The sequence below is a fragment of the Perissodus microlepis genome, chromosome 11 (genome assembly GCF_051167445.1).
Source record: "Perissodus microlepis isolate ML-2025 ecotype Zambia chromosome 11, ASM5116744v1, whole genome shotgun sequence".
In the NCBI taxonomy this organism is placed as follows: domain Eukaryota; kingdom Metazoa; phylum Chordata; class Actinopteri; order Cichliformes; family Cichlidae; genus Perissodus; species Perissodus microlepis.
In genome coordinates this window covers 35,518,549-35,536,037 of record NC_140471.1, presented here as the reverse complement: position 1 = coordinate 35,536,037, position 17,489 = coordinate 35,518,549, and the positions used below count along the sequence as shown (strand labels likewise).

Genomic DNA, 17,489 nt, shown 5'->3' with positions numbered 1-17,489 from the left:
AACAAGCCTGCAAAGAGTTAACTCCTGAAGAGCATTCTGTGTTTTTATTTCTGTCTGCGGTCTTCAGCTTGCTGATAAGATTCACAGCAACGCCCAACATGAAGGTCGCCAACGTGAAAGCAGCCGAGCTGTGGGGGACATCAGCATCTGGACATCATCTCCACCGTCCATGCCAAACAAAAGACACAGGAGGACGGGGAGGATGGACAGATGTTTCAGCTGTGCAGATGGAAACTCCACATCTGTGTACGTTAACATTTTGTGCTTGTGTGTGTGATCTATTCTGACTGAGTGTTGAGTGGATGTCCTCTGATGCATTCATTTACAGTTTTAGTCCCTTTTATAACTTTGTCCTTTCTTCTGTGGAGGAAGCTGACGTTGCTGTGATCAGCTCTTCAGTAGCCAGTCGAAGCTGAAGCCACTTCTTAGTCACACTCACAGAAGCCGAAGTAAACGCAGCGACCACAGGAGAAGCCGCAGATCGAGCCGATCCGTTTGGCGCTTTGTTGAAGTTGCAGCTTTTTGTGACGTTAGTTTTAGCTGAACTACTGAAAAACCTCAGAGAGCTGAACCGCAGATGCATCTGACGTGGACCATATCCATAACAAGGGGGATAGATTCATAAATATAGCTTCATTTTTATGTTTCAGCCTCCATCCAGACTGAAATGCTGTTTCTCTGTCCTGAAAGTCATGTCTGGATTAACCCTCTGGGGTCCCACTGGGTTAAAACCCGTTCTTTGCCTCTTCCTGATCCCCTCTCCTCATTATGCTGTCTGTCCTTTACTCTGCACTTGTGTCGGTCTGAAACCTTTTTAGATAATGATCTATATTTGCTCTGCAGAGCTCATGATTGTGAAAACTCTCTGTCCTCTGTTGCAATATCTCCTTGTGCTTCTGAAATAGAAAAGAGGAAGAAAAAAACTTGCAGAATTTTTCATTTTCAAAGCAGTGCTTCATTTATTTCCAGACTGACAACTCTCTTGTGTTTCTGTGATAAAAACCAAACTTCATCTTGTTGAGAATCTTTCAGTCTGTTTGCGATAAACTGATTTTCTTTTCTCGTTTTTTCTTTTTCTTTGCACGAATGATTTCAGGCCTGATCGCATATAAAATGTGAAAGGAAGTAACTCCAAAAGGAGCGGGGCTGGTCAGACTAACAGAGCCAAGTCAGAGAGGAGAGTTCCTCAAAACAAAAATGAGACATCATCATTTCTCAGCTTCGCTCTCTGCCCTCTCCTCTGATTACAGACGAAACCCAGAGAAGCTCAACAGAAACCTGAACATGTCAGTTTATGGTGAGATGATTCTGTGGAGCTTCGTGTTCCTGCTGGCAGGTAAAACTGAAAAGATGTTTTTATTCTTGTTAATGACGGATCTGTGAAGTTGTGCTTTCGCTCACTCACTGCTGCTCTGTCTGCAAACTGTTTCCAAATCTACAAACGTATTAAATCTGAGAAATGATTCGAATCACGTAGACTTAATGACGATGTGAAACAAGCTGATATTATCACACAGGGAGGGTTAACGATCGTTTCAAAGAGCTCAAAGCTGCTGGAGGGGAAAGGAGAAGGCTTTCTAAATGAGTTTTTATTCAAACTCGAGTATTTTATAACAGACGGATTATTTCTGTCTGTTAGTGACGGAAATTTTAAACCCACATTTACTTTAACAGAGTACTTTTACTGCAGTATTATTGGAGCAGTGATATAAAAACTCGTCTGTTCTCATTACTTCTCTTTTCCTTCTTCCCTGTTGCGCTGTCAGTTGAGTAAATAAGCTCTGTAAATAAAAGCTTGTTGCTTTGCTGTTGGTGCTCTGAAAGCTGGTGCAGCTGTTGCACAGGTGAGCTGGGCCTGTTTAATGCGACTTTGCTGCCCGGTGCTTCACCTGTGTTTCCAGGACGACTGATAAATCACCGTTGATCAATAGTCATGCATATCAATGAGCATGAAACTGACCTCACGGCCCATAGTTGGTCAGTGGTGCCAGAGTCAGTCATTATGTGTAAGGTTGGAAACCTGCAGTCAGCTGAGACTGAAGAAGTCACTTGGATGATGATGATGATGATGATGAAACGTTTCTCCCGCTGAAAACATCCAGATGAACAGAATCCATGTTTTGGATTTCCTTACCTGGATGCATCAGGACTTTCCAGGATTTATTTGGAATAGCAGGGAACACGGTCATAAAGAAACACAGAAAACACTGAGTAGGATTTTCAGCTGATGTGCAGCCCCACACCCTCGTGCTGATGTGTTACATGAAGAGTTTAAATACAGATGTGCACTGAAGTTTAATTAAACTGGGCGTGAATCCTGGGCTGTTAATGGTTCCTTTGACACGTCTCCAGGCTGAAGGATTTTGCAGCAAACATGTTTAATAACTTTCAAAAACACAAACTGTGTACAGAAGTTGACCATAGGAGTGACCGCCATGTTGAAAGCTGGTAACCAGCCCCACAGCTAACTCGGCAGGTCGGGACCATCTCGGTTAAATAAACTTCTGCTTTCCTCCGCGTCGGGCGAGCTGCCATGGCTCAGTCCTGAGCTGCTTTAGCAGACTTCCTGTTTTTCTTACTTGCATCACTTCTTCTGCTGAATATACAGTAATATTACAGAGTAAGGGCACAGTTTTACTAGTACTGCTGTCTTAAAATAACTTTAAAGTATTTTTTAATGATGTATAACCAGTGCTGATGCAGCACTACTGATGAATTTGACATTTTCCTGAAAGACTTTTTTGAATTAGTATATGAGTATTAAATAAAACATGTTTCTGCACTAACGTGGTGTTAATACAATTCAATACACACAGGTCTGAATGAACTTGTATTAAGAATTAAACAAATTGGACTCATGCTGTTTGTTTCCAGCTCGAAATGTTATCTTTAGACTCAACTATTCATTTATCTCATGTTGCCCTTTGCTGCAGCCACTCTGTTCATCCTTGAAACAAGCTGGTTTAGCTTCTCCTCAAAGTCCCCTCAGTCTGTCCTCTGGATGCACTGACAGACTGAGAAATCCTTCAGCATGGTGTACTGAGGCTAGCAGCAGCAGCATTGTAGGCAGAGAGACAGAGGAGACAAGCAGGCGGAGACAAGAAAGATGAAGGAAGCCTTAAAAAGTCCAGACAGACACTTTAAAATGTGATTTAAGGAGCAAAAGTCTTTTTTTAAAACAAACAAACAAAAGAACTTAAAATATTTGCTGTGTTAAACTATCGCCATCTTTGCTGTTGCAGAACGCTCTCACTGATTATATCTGAGGGTACTTTGAATGTCGTATTTCTCTCTGATGATGAGGATGCAGCGTGGGCGGATGCTCAGCCGGTTTCTAAACATGGACGGCTGTTTGTTGGTTCAGGTTTGGTTTGCTTCAGGGAAACATTGTGGTGTGGTTTAAAACAGGATGAGGTTAGAGGATCTTCCTGCTCATCATAAACAGCGAGATGAGGTTATCCAGCTGTAATCCTGGTATATTCTAACTCAGCATATATTTCCCATCCTTGTTGCTGCTCCGTCTGTAGGGAATAAACATAATCCTTTAGTGTCCAGAGTTTTTGTAATTTAAAAAAAGAACATAATCATCAACATAAGCAATAATGACCTATAGAAAGTTTGCAGCCGTTTGTTTATAGCAGGTCACTCTGTGTTTCAGAGTCTGCAGGGCTGCAGTGAACTGCTGCACGTAGTATCATATCACAGCATGAGTGACTGTTTGAAGGTTGAACTACAGGGTCAATGTGTAAAAACTGAATTTTGATGCAAACCAATCATAAAAAAGTTGTGTTGATAGTTTGTGTGCAACCATAACAACTACCCAGAATACCCTGCCATGATTCTTTGTTTAATCTGACCAACTTTGTATATTTCATACACAGGTGCTGTGGGTCAAACTGTGATCTATCCTCTCACGTCTACCTGTGCTGTCAGAGGATCCACTGTCACCCTCCCCTGCACCTTCACACCTCTGAAGTCTTTCAGTGATGGTCGGAGAGAAGTTCCTCTAAAGATCGTCAGAGTCCGCTGGTGTAAGAACCATCCAGTCTGTCAGGGCACCACTCCATCTGTGTATGACAGTAACTCAGCAAACATCGGTCCTCGTTGTCAATATCTGGGAGACATGAAGACAAACTGCACTTTACAGATCAGAGATGTTCAGCAGGGAGACAACGCAAGCTTTCGCTTCAGGATGGAAGCTGATCGTCCTGAAGGACATTTTACTAACAAGACAGGAGTGACTGTCACAGTTGTTGGTGAGAACAAAAAATCTTAATTCTGCAAATAATCATTCATCATTAATAATTAATAAGTGTGAAGTAATATAAACACTTTGATTTTAGATTCGACCAAAATGAGAATAATCAGCTCCAGTGATGATAAAAACACCAGCAGAGGTGAAAACGTCACACTGCTCTGCGCTTCAGTCTGCACTTTCCACCAACTGGAGGTTACCTGGTTCAAAGATGGCCACGCCCTCTCAGACACTGGCACCTCCCTCCCTCTCAGCCCTCTGACTGCAGAGGATTCTGGGAGCTACACCTGTGCTCTGAAGACCAACATGAAGACTCTCTCTGAGCCATACAGCCTGCAGGTGGAGGCTGGAGGTTTGTTCAGTTTTCTGAAACAATTTTTAAGATGTCATCAAACTGCAAACACACAATGATGGTCAGCCTGACACCAAATCATCTCCAGAGCACCAGCAGAATAAAACTGGCACATTTGTATCTGGAAAAACTCCTTCATGCATGCGCTGTTTTTATACTCAGCCAATAAAGAACCACATGTAAAACACGCAAGGAGCTTTGTTCACTTTCATAAATCTGTAAATCCCCAAATCACAGCACCCAGTGATGTCACTCATGATCTGTTGTTTGTTCTAACAGCTGATGGTGTCCTTCGTCTGGTACTTGGTGTGGTGTTTGGTCTCCTGCTGGCTGTGATCCTGCTCGTACTCTTCACCTTCATCATCAAAAGGTGCAGAAACAGACGGTCTCGAGTGTTTGAAGTATTTCATGTTTTTGTGGTTTTACTTTAGCAAAGAACCAAATTATGTGAAGTTGGTGTGGATTTCACACTTCATCCTCAGTAAACACGGAGCACACATTCACCTTAAATATATAAAATCAAAGGTTTATTTTTTTAAATAATTAATAATAAAATAAAATGTGTTTGCTATATATTTATATCAATCTGGAAAATATCATCTGATCAAATCCCTTTAAATTGTACTTGTAATAACTGAGAAAAATGCAGAAGCACAGTGTGATAACGTTTAGAAATTATTATGCTTCCTCATGTTAATATTTTCCTTTACATGAATGAAGACATTTCCACCACAGGCTCATGCAGAAAAGGTACAAACTGCAGCCCAAGAATGAAAGAGTTGATTAAGAGACAGCTGGCAAAAGTTCTGTTAAATACTTAATAATCTGAGTAGTTTTTCATATTAATAAGAGACAATACAACCAATACAATATCAGCTGATCAAGTCTGACATCACAGCATGTTTCCTAACTCCTAACCTACTAATGTGTGTGATTTATAATCACATGGAAACATAATATTTTCTGTCTTTGTGTCTGTTTTCTACGGTCCTGTTGTGTGATACTCATAAATACTGATACTGTTGCAGGAAGCTGGCAGCAGCAGAGGATGCTGTGGGAGGTGATCCGGAGCAGAAGGTGAGTTGGTGATGGGAGGACTTTACTATGAATGACTCTTATAGGATGTGATGTGACCCAGTATAGTTTATTATTTTAGCAAGCTTGAGTTCAAAACATGTGCATTGATTGAAAGTGTGCTGCTTTGATTCTGGATCTTCAGTCGTCTGATCTCTTTGTTTCCCTGCTGTGGTTCTCAGCATCCTGATAGCATCTACAGCAACATCGTGAAGTCTGCACAAACTGAGGCGGCTCAGCAGCAGGAACCCGGCCGAGCCGCGGAGGACGTCAGCTACACCTCCGTCCAGTTCAAACAGAAGAAACAGGAGAGCAGGTAGGACCCGGCAATGGAAACATTTAAACACTCACGTTTGTGTCGTCACACAAACAACAGACAGCTCAGACAAACAGACAGTGATGAAAGATAGAAACTTTATTTCGGCACAACGTATCACAACAACACCACAGAAGTGTCTGTCTATGCTGCATTCATGAGCTGTCATCAGATCATTTTCTTTTGATTTTTGCTTCGTAGGCGCCTGCAGGCGGCCAACGATGACGTTGTCTATTCCTCAGTGTCCAGTCGAGGATGAATCGCAGCTCTCTCACTCCCTCGATCCACCAATCAGCTGCAGGAAGCTGTGAGCTGTGGCAGTTTGTGTTAATCTGTTTGATGAAGCTGCGGCTCCACTCTGACTTTATACAGAACTATTAAAAAACTTCAGAGAGATGAACCAAAGGCGTATCTGCAGCTCTGTGGTGCTGCATGTGAGCTGTAAGGTGGAGGAAGTCATGAATGCAGCTCAGTCCAAACTGGAACGCTGTCCATATCGGGAATAACTCACAATCGAATTATTTGTTTCTGGCTCCTCTTAGTTCCCCATGATCTGCTCTACACTCTCTCTGTTATTCCACATCATTATTTTCTCAGTCATCTGGAAGCTGGTTTGAAACTCGAGTCTGAGTGAAGGACCCAGCACACTTCTTCTTACAGCGCTCATTAAACCAGGACGAGGAAAAATGCAGCAATGCAGACTTTATACTCTTCAGAGTCTGAGCTGCTTTTCTCTGATCAGGTTGTTCTGAGAACAAAAGCTAAAACTTTACGTTGCTGAACCACAACCATCGTCGTGTCCTCCACATGCTGCCTGATGTGAGCCGAGCGATCTGCACACAATTCACTTTTTTAGCCGTACAGACGATTACGTTGAGGGTCAGAAAGCTTCATTGGTCCCAGGCCTGTATCACTGCCACTCAATTCATTTGATCCTTCATTGTCTCTGTGACTGTCACACATCTAAAGCATTAACCATCACCTGGTTAGTGGTCACACGTCTGCAAAACCTCAATAAGAGGTGAGAAAATGAGCCGAACCTTCACTTAATCTGTGACCTCATTAAATGTTTCCCAGTGAGTTGAAGGCTCATCTGCAGTTTGAAGCTTTGCTGAATGAAACATGAAGTTCATTTTCCAAGTACTGATGATAGAGGAGAGTTTGCTTTATGGGGTTCATTTCCATACTTCTTCTGCTTTACTCGAGCACTTTAAGCACTTTACACAACACGCCTGATTCACCCTTTCATAAAAGCACTTTCTGTCTGCATTCACACACATTCAGTCGTCCACGCAGACGCCACATATGCAGAAATGGAAATGAATAACCGGCTTGTCTTTACCCTGTCATGGCTGCCAGAGCTGTATGAGTCCACTTTTTTATACCAGCACTGGCTCAGTGAAATTAGCAACACATTAAGACTTCCTCAGATGTTTTGCAGCTTGATCGCAGAACTTCAGAGGAGGAAGTAGTTCTCCTGTTATTTTCAGGTATTATTTAGTCTTTTTTTAAATGATCCAAAAGCCTTACGAGCCTGCGGTGGTCTCGGTTTCACTGTTAGAGCCGCCTCGCTCGTCACATCCCGAGTCAAAATACCAAAACAGAGTCTTAAAAACATGAACCTGCGGCGTCACGATGGGCCTTTGGTCATCTTCTATGTACAGTCTGTGTTTCAGTGTCACGACTTCTGTTTTAGTCCAAAATGTTTTGTTTGTTATGAACATATTACTTTATTAAAAATAACTTTCATTTTTCTTCTATGTTAATTGCAATAAAAATAATGATTTTTTTTAAAAATTTGTCTGTTTTTTGTTGTTGTTTGTTGTAAAAAAGTTTTTATGAAAAATTTTAAGATTTTCTTTAAATTTCTCGGGGGTTCCTGTTTCCTCTTGATAAACAAACAAGAGAAAACATCGACTATATTAATATTTTAATCTGCTCTGACGTCTGTTTACTCATCTCTCACAAATGTCTTTAGTGTAGGATAAAGTTGTGAAACAGATGATGGCACAAGCTTCTGAGAATGAGTGTTACAGTTTTAACTCAACAGATGAAGGAAGTTTCTGTTTTCCCTGAAACAAGCAGACAGGACGTGATGTCAGACTCTGCCTGCAGGGACGGAAACATGTTTGAGACTAAACCTGTCGTAAAAACAACAAAACATGAACAGAATGATTAGAATGTTGTCATAAAAAAACGTGTAAAACTAAAATCTCGACTGTTTTTTATTCAACAAACAGGAAGCTGAATTTACATTTTTATATCTAAATTTGAGCAGCACGTCAGAAATGAATCAATCATAAAGTTTAACCACTAAAACTACTGAAATTTGAAAATTCATGCATGACAACAATAATCAGATTGTAGCTTTAAAATGTAATTTTCATTAAAGAGCTTCTGGATACTATTAATTTAACCTTTACAGAAATATAAAAAGAAAAAACTAAAGAAGTGAAATAAAATCATGACGGAGACGCTGAAAATCAAACTGAAGAAGTAACAGCGATGACTTCCTCCATGACATCTGTGTGTTCAAATACAAAGAAGCTCCTTTGTACAGAATCCTCGGTGCAGGTTAGACGAGAGAAAACACAAACTTCAGGTGGAAATTTAAAATCTACTGATCATAAGCAGAGATGGGCAGTAACGCGTTACTTACGCGTTACTGTAATCCGATTACTTTTTTCAAGTAATGAGTAAAGTAAGGGATTACTATTGCAAAAAAGGTAATTAGATTACTGTTACTTTCCCGTAGGAACGCTGCGTTACTGCGTTACTGAAACTGTCATTTTTTTTGCGAGAATGTCTCATGACAGTGACGTAAGCGAGTGCGACGTTCGTGACAACAGCTGTGTGCAGATCAACAATGGATCATATATCGAGTGCGGAGAGAGTATGAGCGTGCAGCGTTTAAAGCGTGGAAGTACTGACCTTACTTTGAGTTTGATTCCATAAAAAGTGACAAAAACATTAGTGTCCGCTGCTCACTGCGTGGGAAGAAAACTTCTTTTTACAGCGAAAAAACCCTAAACTTCCAAGCACCGAGTAGCTATCACGTGATGGGAAACACAGAGAAACTTGCAGATTCTTCCACTGACCGCTGCGGCACACCTGCACCAGGGTAAACCTCCGCCTGCCCCACTCCTGCTTTACAGGTGAAAATAGAGCAACAGGACCGCTAGTCTTTGATGTTATTTATTTTCTGCTGTGTTTTACTTAATTAGTTACTGATTACTTTTTTTCAAGTAACTTGACCAACAGTGATCATAACAATCTTTATTTGTTTTGATGCAGCCAATGCAAAAAAATAAAGAGATAAAAATAATATGTTATGTATTCACGTTAACACATTTCATTGGATAAACGTGTTAATTACAGCTCTGACCATGTTTAACGATTGGTGCTGACACATGAAACCAACATCTGGAGCTTCTGCACATCAGACTGGGACACTTCCTAGATTGTTAGCGATGAACTACTGAAACACAATCTTCTTTCTTTGTGTCCACACTTGTTTTCAATGTTCAGCAGAGATTTCATGCAAATGATGAAACAGAGAACTTTGAATAAAACAAGAAACAAAGATTTTTACACAACATTCTTGTTCTCTTTGTTGCATCTTGCAAATCTAATGAATATGAAACCCTCCTCCTGCAGCTCAGAGTGCTTTGGTCTCTGAGTTTCTGCAAACTATTTCTATTTTTTAAATTAATCACGTGGTTATCAGGAAGTGACGATAAAAGAAACGACAGATTCACAGAGACAACTCAGTCTTCAGCCTCATTTCATCATCCAGCTCTTTACTCTCTGCTCGCTCCTCTGACTGCAGCAGAGCCACAGCAGAAACTAAGGATGGCAGTTTGGGACAAAAACCTTCTGTGGAGCTTCATGTTCCTGCTGGCAGGTGAGACTGAAGTCTTATTTTGATCCTGTTTTAGTGACGATCAGTGAAAACAGGGTTCAGAGTTTTCCTTTAACTCGCTCGCTGCTGCTCTGCATCCAAATCCTGTTTAAAGCCACAAAAGCAGAAACGACATATCAGAGATGTGAGTGTGAATGTAGAAGATCAATAAAGTGATCGAGCAGCTTTAGAGGTGGATGTGATCATTGTAGCCACCTTAAAGCTGCTGAGGGGAAATAAAAAGGAGAAATTATTTTATGTAACTTTTTGTTTTCACACAAAGATTTTGTAGCAGACTCATTATTTCTGACTGACGTCACATTTACTTGATAGAAAAACTTTACAGTTGCTATTGAAGATAGCAGGTTTCAATGAATGCAGTCATTGATTTCATTATTGGCACTTATTTATTTTTTTATTTGCTCATGGATCTTCTCGTACCTCCTTCCTGAGGTCGGTGCTGCTGGAAACCAGGTGAACAGTCAGGCAGTTATTTGAGGACGTTGTTGGCCGGACACTCGAGTTCCTTCATTCTTCTTTTTTTCCGGCCAGCTTTGCTGTGACGTCTTCCTGCTTATCAGATGTGTTTCTGTCTTCATCTCTACAGTTTGTCTTATTTACTTATTTTGCATCGTATCAAAAACTCTTATTAGAAAGTAAGGAACTACTGTTGTTTGTGTACTGGTGTCTAAAGCTGGTTTTATGGAGTTTAAATTGTGGGTATTTTTGTTTTTTTGAAACACCCTGTTTCAGTTTAATCATTGTTTTCAATAAATTGCATGTTCAAAAAATGTTTTGTTTCACTCTCATTTCTCCTTGTTTCATGTTGAAGCTCGACCTGGAACCTTGTTAAGATCCAACCGTGCAAAACATGAATTTTTGCCATTTTTCAAGTGATCTTAAACTTCTGATCTGGACTGTACGGAGCCTCTAATATCACAGTCTCCCTCTGAACCCTGAAAAGCTCTGCAGTGATGCATCCAGTTGGATGTCAGGCAAATCAAACCCCCTCCGGTCATAATTTTAGCTCCTCCCCCTTTCTTCTATTGGCTGCTCAGGTCAGGTGGACGCTCAGTTGATTTGTGGCTGAAACATAAACAGCTGGTTGTTGCTGTTATGACGTGACGGTCCTATGGTGAAGGTTTGGTTCAGGGAAGGATCGTGGTGTGGTTTAAAATATGTGCTTCATCACTTTAGATCATCACTGCAATAACAAACAAACATGTGACATTATGTAGCTGCTTTTTTGCTAAAGGATACTTCTGCTTTGTTCTAATTTGTTATATTTCTACATAAAAGTAGTCACTGTGACCTTGAGGTTAAAGACAAGGCGTTTGCTAACTCATCAGTACCTGACTTTGTTTGTTCCTGTCAGTATAACAGCAGACACTACAGTATGGAAGCCCGTTTCCGCCACTAAAAAAACAAAAACAAGAAAAACAAGTATCCATAATTTGAAATTTTGAGAAAAGTAACTCGAAATTTGGAGTTATGTTCATAAAAAAGTTGTGTTGATAGTTTGTGTGCAACCATAACAACTACCCAGAATACCCTGCCATGATTCTTTGTTTAATCTGACCAACTTTGTATATTTCATACACAGGTGCTGTGGGTCAAACTGTGATCTTTCCTTTCACGTCTACCTGTGCTGTCAGAGGATCCACTGTCACCCTCCCCTGCACCTTCACACCTCGGAAGTCTTTCAGTGATGGTGGGAGAGAAGTTCCTCTAAAGATCGTCAAAGTCCGCTGGTGTAAGAACCATGTGATCTGTCAGGGCACCGCTCCGTCTGTGTATGACAGTAACTCAGCAAACAACGATCCTCGTTATCAATATCTGGGAGACATGAAGACAAACTGCACTTTACAGATCAGAGATGTTCAGCAGGGAGACAACGCAAGCTTTCGCTTCAGGATGGAAGCTGATCGTCCTGAAGGACATTTTACTAACCAGACAGGAGTGACTGTCACAGTTGTTGGTGAGAACAAAATATTCTTAAAAAAATAAATAAATAATCAAACTATCGTTAAGTAGTACTGCTACTTTTTCTTGTATTGGTGTTAATGAGAAAAAAAATGACTCTTTGATTTTAGATTCGTCTAAAATGAGAATAATCAGCTCCAGTGATGATAAAAAGTTGAGCAGAGGTGAAACCGTCACACTGCTCTGCGCTTCAGTCTGCACTTTCCACCAACTGGAGGTCACCTGGTTCAAAGATGGCCACGCCCTCTCAGACACTGGCCCCTCCCTCCCTCTCAGCCCTCTGACTGCAGAGGATTCTGGGAGCTACACCTGTGCTCTGAAGAAGAACATGAAGACTCTCTCTGAGCCGTACAGCCTGCAGGTGGAGGCTGGAGGTTTGTTCAGTTTTCTGAAACCTTTTTTAAAATTTTAAGACGTCATCAAACTGAGAACACAAACTCTACAGAGATGTGGGAGCGATCTCCGGCCACAATTTCAAACTGAAAAAAGAAGCTTTGAAAAGTTAGAGGATGCTTAAAATTAAATTGTTAAATTTAGCAAAACTGAAACAAAGACTGGTAAAGTGTTTTGATCAGAATCAGAATCAGAATACTTTATTGATCCCTGGGGGAAATTATTTTTTTTGTTACAGTGCTCCATTATAAACCAACATTCAGACAAGACAGACAATACGCTAACTAAGAATAGTACAATATATACATATATATATATATATATATACATAAGTCACTCATTAATAAATAGCTGGAAAGAAACGTGTAGTTGTAGCAGTAACCAGTGTGTTAAGTGGATGCGTTGTACAGGGAGCCACAGGCAGGAAAGATTTCCTGTGTCGTTCAGTGGTGCTTTTCGGTAATCTCAGTCTCTCACTGAACGAGCTCCTGTGACTGACCAGCGTGTCATGGAGTGGGTGGGAGGTGTTATCCAACATTGTCTTTATCTTGGACAGCATCCGCCTCTCCGACACCACCTTGAGGGAGTCCAGCTCCATCCCCACAACATTACTGGCCTTACGGATTAGTTTATTAAGTCTGTTGGCATCTGCGACCCTCAGCCTGCTCCCCCAGCATGCAACAGCATAGAGGATCGCACTGGCCACAGCAGACTCATAGAAAATCCTGAGCATTTTCTGGCAGATGTTGAAGGACCTCAGTCGCCTCAAAAAATAGAGACGACTCTGGCCCTTCCTGTAAAGTGCTGTGGTGTTTTTAGCCCAGTCCAGTTTATTGTCAATGTGAACTCCAAGGTATTTATAGTCCTCCACAATGTCAACACTGACCCCCTGGATTGAAACAGGGGTCAAGTGTTTCCTGGTCTTCCTGAAGTCCACGATCAGTTCCTTGGTCTTTGCCACGTTGAGCTGCAGATGATTCTGCTCACACCACGTGACAAAGGAGTCGACCACAGCCCGGTACTCTGTCTCATCATCCCCGCTGATGCATCCAACCACCGCAGAGTCATCAGGAAACTTCTGAAGATGGAGGTCTCTGTGCAGTGGCTGAAGTCTGTGGTGTAGAGGGTGAAGAGGAAGGGGGAGAGGACAGTCCCCTGTGGTGCCCCTGTGTTGCTGATTACCTTGTCAGACACACAACAATCCAGGACACCAGAGAAGCATCCACCTGCATCACTGCTAACTTATCACCCAGGAGGGTCGGCCTGATGGTGTTGAAAGCACTGGAAAAGTCAAAAAACATGACCCTCACAGTGCTCGCCGGCTGGTCCAGATGGGTGTAGACACGATTGAGCAGGTAGATGATGGCGTCCCCAGTTCCGAGACGAGGCTGATAAGCGAACTGAAGGGGATCCAGATGTGGTCTTACTATGGGTCGCAGCTGGTCCAGGATGAGCCTTTCCAGGGTCTTCATGATGTGGGAGGTCAGTGCCACGGGCCTGTAATCCTGGGGGCCACTGGGACGTGGCGTCTTTGGTACAGGGACGAGGCATGATGTCTTCCACATCACTGGGACCCTCTGCAGACTCAGACTCAGCATAAACAGTTTATGAAAGACTCCACACAGCTGGGGGGCACAGGTCTTGAGGACGAGGGGACTCACTCCGTCTGGTCCAGCAGACTTGCCTGAGTGAAGTCTCCTCATTTGCATCTCAACCTGGTATTGAGTGAAGGTGATGGGTGGGGGAGGGGTGACAGGACTCTCCCAGGAGGCAACAGCGCCATGTGAAGAGAGAGGCTGGCACAGTGGTGTGGCTCTGGGTTCCAGGCTGACTACAGGTGAGGTTGTGGGGGTGGGAGGATAGGATGAACCTCAAATTTGAATTTGATTCTGTTTTTAGGTTTCAAGTAACTTTAAATGATAAACTTTGCCTTTTGTAAACGATGTTCTAAAAAAGGATTACACACATTGGGAAATTATTTAAATACTGACACTTCTTCCACAGAGTCGCCTCACAGCTGTGACTTTATGAGCTACGTGGTGTTTGGCAGGAAGGAACCTCAAATACAAACAATAATAATAATAATAATAATAATTTTTGCAAAGATTCAAGTTTTGTTTTAACATATCAAAGGATTTTATGAGCCTCCAAAACTTATTGTGACTTTTGCAAAACCCTAAAAAAAAAAATCACTTTTTCCCCCCAAACACAGACTTTCAAACACAAAAGGTGAAACATCTGAAGAACTCAAATGACTTGAATACAAATGAAAATGTATTTGTTGAGCCCTGCCATGGTTTGTATGTTTCAGCAATGTTAACCTGTTTTAAACATCACAGGTGGACTCACCTGTGCATCCTCTGTCCTCAGATCCATGATCTCTTGAGATCTGCAGCATAATTAAAAAGCATGGCTACTGGACAGACTCAAGCACAGACAGAGTTCTTTGCACACAAACGAAGACAGTTTATTTACAATATGGAACACCTCAGTGCGATATATGTACAGTGAATTGGGAGGGGCTCCAGGGAGAAGGGGGTAATCCACACACAAGCTTCCACTTCAGCTCAGTCACCGCTACAGTTCCTCCACGCACACTCACTCCTCTTCAGCCGCAATCGCTCCAAAATTCCACTCACACCGCCACACACACGATAGGTCCGTAATCTGGTCCAGGAGGGGGACAGCTACATACAGGAAACAGTAGTTAGTACCACAGGTGAATGCACACAGGGAGTTCTTTAAAGAAGCCGAGAGCACGAACATGTTGACTTCTACATATGTTTCTGTTTTCACAGCTGGTGGAAACCTTCCTCCGATACCTGGTGTGGTGTTTGTTGTCCTGCTGGCTGTGATCGCGCTCGTACTCTTCATCATCAAAAGGTACAAATCAGCCTGAGTTCCTCTTCAGTAGCAGCTGAAGGTGGCTGTGCTGAACCTGAGTTATATTACATTTTAGTGATTTTACTTGTGTTCATGTAAAGCACACGTATGTAACATTACATCACCTGTGTAATTATCAGTATAACAGTAAAGCTTTCTCTGCCAACACGTCCACACAAAGCTCTTTCCTGCTGAAGAGACAGACAGCTGAGCTTTGGTTCAGCAGCCTGTTTACGTGTTAGCATAAAGCCCACAGCACAGGTGGAGGTCTGATGTCAGGAAACACAGAAATGATCTGAAGTACAAATGTGAAATCAGCCTCCGTCTCTCACGCCTCGTGTATATATGTGCGTTGACTCGTCTGCCCCGAACCTCCCACAGCTCCCTCACCTAAACAGAGCATTTCCTGCTGTTTCTTACATGATAAAACACATGTGGGAAAAATATCTCAATTCCATCGTCACACCTGTGAAAACAATTTTACATCAAATCATTTTTCATACTCAGATCTTACAAATACACAATAACACCCAACACACAAGCTTCCAGTTAAGAAAACTTCACTTCCTCGGTTTGTGGGTTTGTTTAACTGCTGATTCTTACTGTTTATTTTTTTAAACACATAATGATTTTGTTAAATATGTTAACAGCATATTATGAATAATTAGTCTTAACCCTAACTCGCATGTTCTCCTTTTTTTATCCACATGTTTGTTTTCTTTGTAGTTTTTGATATTTGATTGTAAAATCAGTCCTATTGTTACAGGAGGCTGAGAGCAGCAGAGGATCAGAGAGCTGCTGAAGGTGAGTTACTGATGGGAGGAACTGTGTTTAATACACTTTACCCCTTTTATTGAGGATAATGGGATAGATTAAGATATATTTATAATGTGATGACTTGTTCAGAATAATAAGCAGACGATGCAGTAGGCTAAGTGGGGTGAGATGACGTCTAATGGGAGAAAGAAGAAGAGATCAGTGATTCCTTTACAGAGCAAACTAACAGCCATCTTTCTGTGTTTCTGTCCTCTTCACTGTTTTCACGTCTGTCTGTGGTTTCAGCTTCCTGATAACGTCTACAGCAGCGTTCAAGAACAACATGACCAACAGGAAACTACAGTCGGCTACACCTGTGTCCAGCTCACACAGGAGAAATAGAATAGAATAGAATAGGTCTTTATTGTCATTGTTCATGTACAATGAAATGATATGTGGCTGAGTGTGCAAGAGTAAAAAATAAATATCTAAATAGTAAAGACAGCAGGAATTGGGGGTCTTTCCCCGTCTCCCTTGCTGTCTCTTACAGTGGAAAAAGAGACAAGACTTCACCCCCCACTGCTTTGTGTGTGGATGCTTCCCTCCAACTTCCTGAGATACCTTCTGTTAACAGCAGAGATGGGCAGTAACGCGTTACTGTAATCCGATTACTTTTTTCAAGTAACGAGTAAAGTAAGGGATTACTATCGCAAAAACGGTAATTAGATTACCGTTACTTTCCCGTAGGAACGCTGCGTTACTGCGTTACTAAAACCGTGATTTTTTTGCGAGAATGTCTCATGACAGTGACGTAAGCGAGTGCGACGTTCGTGACAACAGCTGTGTGCAGATCAACAATGGATCATATATCAGTGCGGAGAGAGTATGAGCGTGCAGCGTTTAAAGCGTGGAAGTACTGACCTTACTTTGAGTTTGATTCCATAAAAAGTGACAAAAACATTAGTGTCTGCTGCTCACTGCGTGGGAAGAAAACTTCTTTTTACAGCGAAAAACCCCCTAAACTTCCAAGCAAGCACCGAGTGCACTACGATGTAATGGGAAACTGCCGTATCCTTCCACTGACCGCTGCGGCTCACCTGCACCAGGGTAAACCTCCGCCTGCCCCACTCCTGCTTTACAGGTGAAAATAGAGCAACAGGACCGCTAGTCTGTGACTTTATTTATTTTCTGCTGTGTTTTACTTGCATACATGCATGCATGCATGCATGCATACATGCGTGTGTGCTGGAATGTGATTTGCCTCCAAATAAAAGAAAATATCTTTGTGGACTCTCTCAGCACAGATCGTGTTTATATTAACGTGAATAATTCAGACATGATCATGTTAGAAATATTAACTGGTTAGAAAGCCTGAGTGTGTTTTTGTGGCCTCACACTCTTTATAAGGGAAATAAGTATTGCATTATTTGTCATTAGTTACTTTCTTGCTGTGTTAAATGTGATGTTGTGTAATGAAATGAATTAATAATTCCGTTATGGTTTCCTATCTCGAGTTAAGCAGCATCCATATCTACCACCTGACTTCTCATTTTAATCTGCTCCGAGTTCTGATTGA

General features: G+C 41.7%; 2 protein-coding genes across 3 annotated transcripts; both read left to right on the top strand.

Annotated features, from left to right (window-relative positions):
* The first annotated feature begins 1,071 nt into the window (after positions 1-1,071).
* On the top strand, positions 1,072-7,794 carry LOC146378408 (uncharacterized). Of its 2 annotated transcripts, XM_084944473.1 has the most exons (8): positions 1,072-1,336; positions 3,882-4,256; positions 4,344-4,607; positions 4,887-4,977; positions 5,328-5,357; positions 5,636-5,684; positions 5,864-5,997; positions 6,199-7,794. In XM_084944473.1, the coding sequence occupies exons 1-8, from the start codon at positions 1,198-1,200 to the stop codon at positions 6,254-6,256; spliced, it is 1,140 nt and encodes a 379-aa protein (XP_084800599.1). In that variant the 5' UTR covers positions 1,072-1,197; the 3' UTR covers positions 6,257-7,794. The 2 variants fall into 2 exon arrangements, with proteins under 2 accessions (XP_084800599.1, XP_084800600.1); XM_084944474.1 differs by lacking the exon at positions 5,328-5,357 and having other exon boundaries at positions 1,073-1,336.
* A 2,012-nt stretch (positions 7,795-9,806) lies between these two features.
* LOC146378407 (uncharacterized) lies at positions 9,807-17,241 on the top strand. Its single transcript, XM_084944480.1, has 6 exons — positions 9,807-9,901; positions 11,502-11,876; positions 11,992-12,255; positions 15,073-15,157; positions 15,924-15,961; positions 16,220-17,241. The coding sequence occupies exons 1-6, from the start codon at positions 9,850-9,852 to the stop codon at positions 16,225-16,227; spliced, it is 822 nt and encodes a 273-aa protein (XP_084800606.1). The 5' UTR covers positions 9,807-9,849; the 3' UTR covers positions 16,228-17,241.
* Positions 17,242-17,489: the final 248 nt, after the last annotated feature.

What these genes read in the sequence shown, in the direction of transcription:
- LOC146378408 (XM_084944473.1), top strand. Translation starts at nt 1,198, where the DNA reads ATGAGACATCATCATTTCTCAGCTTCGCTCTCTGCCCTCTCCTCTGAT. An exon ending in TTCACCTTCATCATCAAAAG is followed by an intron (nt 4,978 to 5,327) that starts GTGCAGAAACAG and finishes ACATGAATGAAG; the next exon opens with ACATTTCCACCACAGGCTCA. An exon ending in GAGGTGATCCGGAGCAGAAG is followed by an intron (nt 5,685 to 5,863) that starts GTGAGTTGGTGA and finishes TGTGGTTCTCAG; the next exon opens with CATCCTGATAGCATCTACAG.
- LOC146378407 (XM_084944480.1), top strand. Translation starts at nt 9,850, where the DNA reads ATGGCAGTTTGGGACAAAAACCTTCTGTGGAGCTTCATGTTCCTGCTG. An exon ending in CTTCATGTTCCTGCTGGCAG is followed by an intron (nt 9,902 to 11,501) that starts GTGAGACTGAAG and finishes TTTCATACACAG; the next exon opens with GTGCTGTGGGTCAAACTGTG. An exon ending in CCTGCAGGTGGAGGCTGGAG is followed by an intron (nt 12,256 to 15,072) that starts GTTTGTTCAGTT and finishes CTGTTTTCACAG; the next exon opens with CTGGTGGAAACCTTCCTCCG.